This window comes from Halyomorpha halys, unplaced genomic scaffold, assembly GCF_000696795.3.
Source record: "Halyomorpha halys isolate HHAL.00 unplaced genomic scaffold, Hhal_1.1 Scaffold1517.1, whole genome shotgun sequence".
Taxonomy (NCBI): domain Eukaryota; kingdom Metazoa; phylum Arthropoda; class Insecta; order Hemiptera; family Pentatomidae; genus Halyomorpha; species Halyomorpha halys.
In genome coordinates this window covers 63,699-70,981 of record NW_027109595.1, presented here as the reverse complement: position 1 = coordinate 70,981, position 7,283 = coordinate 63,699, and the positions used below count along the sequence as shown (strand labels likewise).

At 30.9% G+C, this 7,283-nt stretch overlaps 1 protein-coding gene across 2 annotated transcripts in view; it reads left to right on the top strand.

The window, feature by feature from the left end:
* LOC106689896 (histone acetyltransferase KAT8) overlaps nt 1–7,283 on the top strand; it is a 68,417-nt gene that overhangs the window by 51,575 nt on the left and 9,559 nt on the right. For both annotated transcript variants that reach the window (XM_014435103.3, XM_067047778.1), the window contains exon 7: nt 457–677. In XM_014435103.3, the coding sequence (XP_014290589.1) occupies nt 457–677 (221 nt within the window). The remainder of the gene's footprint in view (nt 1–456; nt 678–7,283) is intronic.

The following is a 7,283-nucleotide window of genomic DNA, read 5'->3' as shown; positions in this document are numbered from 1 at the left end:
GTATTTCATCAGAATGCTGGAAGCCATAAAAGAAAAACACTCAATCCTTGAGGTACATAACCTTATCTACAAATGGATTAAAGGATATCAATAATATATAACATAATTCCATATTTTGTTATTGTATTTTTTATTTGTATTAGAGCAGACAAATTCACATCAAATATGTTAATAATAAATAAATTAGTTAAGATAATTATCTAGTACCCCGTACTTCATGGGTTATGATGTTATAAGTTTTTTTTATTTTATTATATTTTCTTTAATTTAAGAATGCTTGTGATAGTAAAAATTCCTAGATCAGGAAAGTAAAAACATGTTGTTTTCTTTTGTTTTAGAAAATAAATACTATAAAAATAAATATTATGAAGCACAGGAAGACATTTTTTATTCTTCTTTTTTAAATAATTATTTTTCTCTTCCTTTATCTTGAAATTTCATATTTTTTAATTTTAGTGAAATGACTAGTATGACAGAGAATGATATTATCAATACTCTGGAAGCCATGAATATGCTGAAATATTGGAATGGAACCAATACCATTTGTGTCACACCTGCTTTGGTGGAGTCCCATATTTTATCACCTCAATTCAAGAGGCCAAGACTGACAGTGGATGCAAATGCAATTACGTGGTGCCCCTACCGTAATCAGCCTAATTCACCTTGTGAAGATAGAAGTAAGTATTTCGTAATACATAGTGTAATATATTCAAATTGCAAGGTTAATTAATATTGTTTTAACTCACATATCCACAACAAGAAACATGTGTTTTTGATGTTTATTGAAATACAGTTTTACTTAAACTAATTGTAAATTGAAAGAGAACAATCTTAACTAACAAAGGCCCTATACTATATCTTATTCTAATTATATCTACCCTATCCCTAAATATATATCTATGTACTTATTACTAACTTATAATCTAATCTACAATTAAAATACATACAATTGTTATCTATGTCCAAAAGTGAATAATAATGCGTTCGCACTTGGACTCAGCTAGTCGTGGCTGAGAGAGAGAAAAATCACTTCTCAATACAGTTTTTCAACTTACCTTAGCTCACAGAAAAACCAAAAATACACTAGACTTTACATCAATGTCCATCCATTAAAACATCCAACAATAGAACATATGATTTTTCTCTCCCTCTCTGCCCGATACCTCCCGCGCATACGCTGCCATCTCCAATTCTTCTGTCTCGTCTATCAATAGTGATAAGGTTCTATTCTTAGAAATAACTTTACAATGCCCTCAACTCACTATGATTAAATCAATCACTGGAGCTAGATCAACTTATTTTGTTTTTCAACTAAAAACAAGTGCATTGATATTATATAATATAAAATGGATGTTGTGAAGCTTTCATCCACAAAAAGATGGGATTGCTTCATCAATAGAAATATGGTAAATATAGTATAAATTGTTACAAAACATTTTTTAAAAAGTCTCCATTTTCTGTTCCCTGTCTCCTAATGAACCTACAATGTGTTTAGAATTTTTCAGGGAAAGTTAAGCTGTAATGTATAGATACAAAATAGTTACAAAAGGAAGAAATTTATAATATTATTCTTTTGTTTAGAAATAGTTGTATTTTCATTTGTTTAAGTCTCCATAAGTCATACATATTTTTACTTTCACTTGTGTATTTATAGAATGTATATTAAGGGGAAATATTGTGATCATGAACAATTTTGAATCAAATTTTTCAATGGAAATATACGATGTGAGATTCTCCTAGTCCAAATAACCAAGATTCGCAAAGTGGGTGTGATTATTTGCTGTCTAGCTCAAATAGGTAAATTTGAAAAACATTTTTAAGATAGCTACTTTCCTGGTATGTTTTAGCAACTTTTTTTCTTAAATCTCACCAGAGGTAGCACTTTATACTATCAATTTTTCATTATTTTACCATTTTATTGAAAAACAGCTCCATTGATTTTTATTAAAGCCATTATATCGATGTACTTTTGAATGGTCTTTATCAGCTAGGTCTTATTCTTGTTGAAATACTCTCACAAAGCTTCAATATCGAATTAGTTTGTGTTGAATTTGACGTTGAGAAATTATTTTAAATGAGAGTGGGGTGAAATAGTTGATGTTGCCACTGAAAAATTGCTTTTTTTTTTTTTTTTTTTTTTTTTTTAAAGGAAATGATATTTATAGTCTTTACTTACTTCTTTTACATTTATTGTATTCATTGTGTTATCCTAACTATATTTTCTATTAGTATTATATATATCACTTTAACTTTTTGGATGATTCTAGATCTCTTCTTTTTCACGATATCTATCAGTCAGAGAGACCAAGGATGTTCAGGCCCTATTGCATCCAGAAGCTCTCATCCCTCTCCCACCTAAACAATAAATATCACGAAACCAAATGTCCTGTCTATGCGTTCCATGTAAACATCGATTGTAGCATACCAGTTATTGAGGTTTTGCATATGATATTCTATATGAATATTTTTCTTTAATACTTATTCTTGATTTCTATTTTTTCTTAAATGTATTGTAATTTCAATTATCATGGGAAGATAAATAAAATTTAAAAATATATGTACATATAGTTGACCGTAAAAAATATAAGAAGATGGTCAGGGTTGCGGTCAAAAGAGAAGCAAAAATAGTTTACAACTATTTATTTTCCGTCGTTTTGCCCCACTTTGCAGGGCTAAAAAGATACAAAAAAAACTGAGAATATTACAATAAGATGCAATATGGTAATTTAAGCTAGGATAAATATTATGTAAAAATAAATGATAAGAAATTACATATCAATAAAAGGAAGGAAGACATAAAATAGTATCAGTATAAAATAAACACGAATAAACAATGATAAGAATAAAAATAAGTAACAATGGCAAGAGTAAATATTTTTTTTTAAAAATACGTAAAATAAAAAAGAAGAAAGTAGAGATAAAATAAACGTCTTGAAAGAACAATTATAAATAATAAAAAAATAATAATGATATTAAAATGATAATGAATGAGCAAAGAACAACCTACCTGTTCAAAGCGAACGGTTGAACAGAAGGCAACAATGAAGCGGAAGTGGGGAGGAGGTAGCCAGCTGATTAAAGGCTATATTTCTATTTCAAATACGTCGCATATACATACAGGAAGTAATCATAAAGATATGACGAAAAATGAAAAATGATAAGAGAAAGATACAGAAATATGATAATAATAATAACTATAATAATTTTTAATTTAGGAATAACTAAGTAAAATTAGAATGACACATATCGTTACTAATAATACGAGATTATACTGAAGAAAATAATCGAATATAGGATATAATAACAATGATTGTAAAATAAGTAACTAATAATAAGTAAAAGTAAATAAAGAATAGTATAAAAAAATTACAAAGAAATAAGTAAGAAAAATAATTAAACAATGATAACAACTGTAGTATTAATATATCATGAAAATAATCATAAATCTACACTGATAATAGTAATAGTAAAGATAACAGGAGTAACATGAAAAACAAAGTGATTTAAGGTAATTTAAAAATCAGAAGTGAAAGTTTACAAAATAAAATAAAAATATATATAAAAGTACACGGTGAGATGTAGAAAGAAGTACATAAAAAGATTAAAAATAAGTAATAAAGTATAAAAATAAGTGAAAAAATGTGATGGAATGTTAACCAAATAGGTGATAATGATAAGTTAATAGAAACATGTGAAATACAAGTTTACCAAAAACAAGACAAAGTAAATGTGAAAGTTAATAAAACACAGGTGAATAAATATAAGTAAATGCACCAATAGATAATATAAGTGATAAAGAGATAACAAACAGGTGAAAAAAACAAAAGTATAATAGAAAAATGTTTGGTGATGATAATAAAATGAGCATAAAATTATTTAGTCTTAATTAAGTTTAATGAATGGCTTTATGTATGCGAGATACAGTTTTTATCGATTTTGTATTATTTGATAATAGTAATAGTAAAGATAACAGGAGTAACATGAATAATATAAAGTGAAATAAGGTAATTTAAAATCGGAAGTGAAAGTTTACAAAATAAAGTAAAAATATATATAAAAGTACAAGGTGAGATGTAAAAATAAGTACATAAAAAGATTAAAAATAAGTAATAAAGTATAGAAATAAGTGAAAAAATGTGATGGAATGTTAACCATATAGGTGATGATAATGATAAGTGAAATAAGATAATAGAAACATGTGAAATAAAAGTTTACAAAAAACAAAACAAAGTAAATGTGAAAGTTAATGAACATAGATAATTTATGTTGAGAGAAACGTGATCTGAGGTGGTCTTAGTTTCACCTATATATGAAGAATTACAGTTTGGGATGGAGCAAGGAATCCGGTATACAACGTTAGAGCGGTATTGGAGTGGAATAGGATCCTTGGAATTAGTAAAAAAGTAAGATAGTTTATTTTGAGATTTGAGTCCAAGACGTAGTGAAGGAATTGTTGATTTTAAGAATTTCTGTTTGTTGTCAGTGAGAGAGGGGACATATGAAAGGGATCTATAAACTGAGAGTGTGGATGGTGGATGTAGAGAGTTTGGGGAAGGAGAAGTAGGCGTAGAACGGTTGATGTAAGAGTTTAAAAGTTTGTTTATGATGTGAAGTGGAAAATCATTTGAAAGCAAGATAGTCTTAGTACAGTGAATGTTAGTGTTGTGGTATTGGGGATCGGATTAGGAAAGGCAACGGAACGGTGTATGAGATTTTTGGCAATATTAATTTTTTGATGGTGGGGGTGCTGAGAAAAATAGTTAAGTAGCCTACCGGAGTAAGTGGGTTTGTTATACCAGTCAGTGGACAAGGAGCCGTCATTATTCTTTATAATAAGCAGGTCAAGAAAGGGGAGGGAAGAGTTAGTTTCGGTTTCAATGGTGAAATGAAGGCGAGGGTGGTAAGAGTTAAAAGAAGAAAGGATATGAAGGATTTTATCAGGGTTTAGAATGAGAAAAAGGTCGTCTACATATTTTTTGATAAATAAAATGTCGTTATGGAATAAAGGGATGACAGAATCAAGGAGGTCATTGAGCACAATCTTAGAGAGATCGGGGGCGAGAGAGCATTTTACATAATTCTGTTCATCAACCCTCCCCACAGAATACATCAACACCCCTCGATCTCAAACTTTTTTCACTGGTATTGTGACCCCTCAACCACCTGATATTCCCCCTGATAATTCACTTCATCTTTCTTCTTCTGTTTCCTTTGATAACAAACCCTACCACATTTTCTCTCTTCTTAAATTACTATTTCCTTCCCACATATATCACACTAATAACTTCTGTAACCTTAATAAGCGCCTAGCAGATAAAACAGAACAGAGAATTTTCCGGATGTCGGAGATCGGGGTGAGAGAGTTTCCCATGGCGAGACCTGATGTTTGGTGAAAGAACTTTCCCTGAAAAGTTAGATATCCGGATTTGCAACATAGTTCAAGTGATTCAAGATATGAGGCTAAGTTAAGAGTGGTATGTGGCTCTATTGTAGTCAGTTTTTTTCCACAATTTGGAGTGCTTTGTCGATGGGTATGTTGGTGAAGAGGCTTTCAGCATCAAATGAAGTAAGAATGAAGTTAGCAGGAATTCTAAGGGATATTAATTGTTCTCGTAGTTGGAAAGAGTTGTGAATGTCATAAGGGCTGTCTTGCCTCAGGAACTGAAGAGGCGGAAGGAGGAAATGGCTAAGTTTAGAAGATAGAGCATTAATATTGGATATGATGGGGCGAAGGGGATTGCCAGGTTTGTGGATTTTAGGAAGTCCGTACAGTCGAGGAGGTAAAGAATTATATGAAATTAGATGATATCCAATCGCCTACAACATCCCACATCCCAACCTTCCCTTCTCTTCCCCTTATTTTTCAAAGAATTATTCCACACCAGATCCTTTCTCAAATCTAATTATGTCAGGTTTGTGGATTTTAGGAAGTCCGTACAGTCGAGGAGGTAAAGAATTATAAGAAATTAGCTTGTAGTAGGTGGGACGGTTAATTAATTTATTTTGAAAAAGGTTTTTATAATATGCTGATTAAATTTATTCATAAGTAAGCGGGTGGAATCACGGGTTGAAGGTAGATAGGTGGATTAGTCAGAGAGGAGTTGTGTAATTTTTTCAATGAATTCCGTTTTATCTAAGATGAGAGTCAGGTTTCCTTTGTCAGCTCTAATAACAATAAGTTGGTCATTAGATTTGAGAAAGGATCTGGTGTGGGATAATTCTTTGAAAAATAAGGGGAAGAGAAGGGAAGGTTGGGATGTGGGATGTTGTAGGTGATTGGATATCATATTACTAATCCGGATGCGGAATAGTTCTTTGTCTTCCTCAGTGATGTCAGGTTGTCTCTATATATGTATTCCAGATCAGTAATAAGTTGAGGGATGAGTTTGGCAGAGTTAGAGATGGGTGTGGCAAAATTGGGGCCAAGACTAAGAATGTTAACAACGTTGGTAGGTATAGTCGTGGAAGATATGTTATGTACCCAGTTTTCTTGGCCTTTGGGGTAGATTTTGGTGAATAGAGATTGTTCATAAATATGTTGGAATTTGGAGATGAGTAAGAGTTTTTTACATTGTTTAGTGGAAGTAAAAATGTTTTTAATACCATTATTAAGTTTAGTCATATTATCATCACCAATGACAGAGGTTAACAGTGATGAGATAGAATTAATTTTGGTATTAATGAAATTGATTTGTTGAAGAGTTTCCTTAATTTTTAAATTTAATAATGTTTTTTTGAATTTAAATAGGGAATGAGAAAGTTGATATTTAAGAGAATTTGATGTATGAAAATGTTTAAAGCTATTGTCGATAGATTTAGGAAAAACAGAGTTGGATCTACATTTAAGGAGGAAAATTCTCTGTTCTGTTTTATCTGCTAGGCGCTTATTAAGGTTACATAAGTCATTAGTGTGATATATGTGGGAAGGAAATAGTAATTTAAGAAGAGAGAAAATGTGGTAGGGTTTGTTATCAAAGGAAACAGAAGAAGAAAGATGAAGTGAATTATCAGGGGGGAATATCAGGTGGTTGAGGGGTCACAATACCAGTGAAAAAAGTTTGAGATCGAGGGGTGTTAATGTATTCTGCGGGGAGGGTTGATGAACAGAATTATGTAAAATGCTCTCTCGCCCCCGATCTCTCTAAGATTGTGCTCAATGACCTTGATTCTGTCATCCCTTTATTCCATAACAACATTTTATTTATCAAAAAATATGTAGACGACCGTTTTCTCATTCTAAACCCTGATAAAATCCTTCATATCCTTTCTTCTTTTAACTCTTA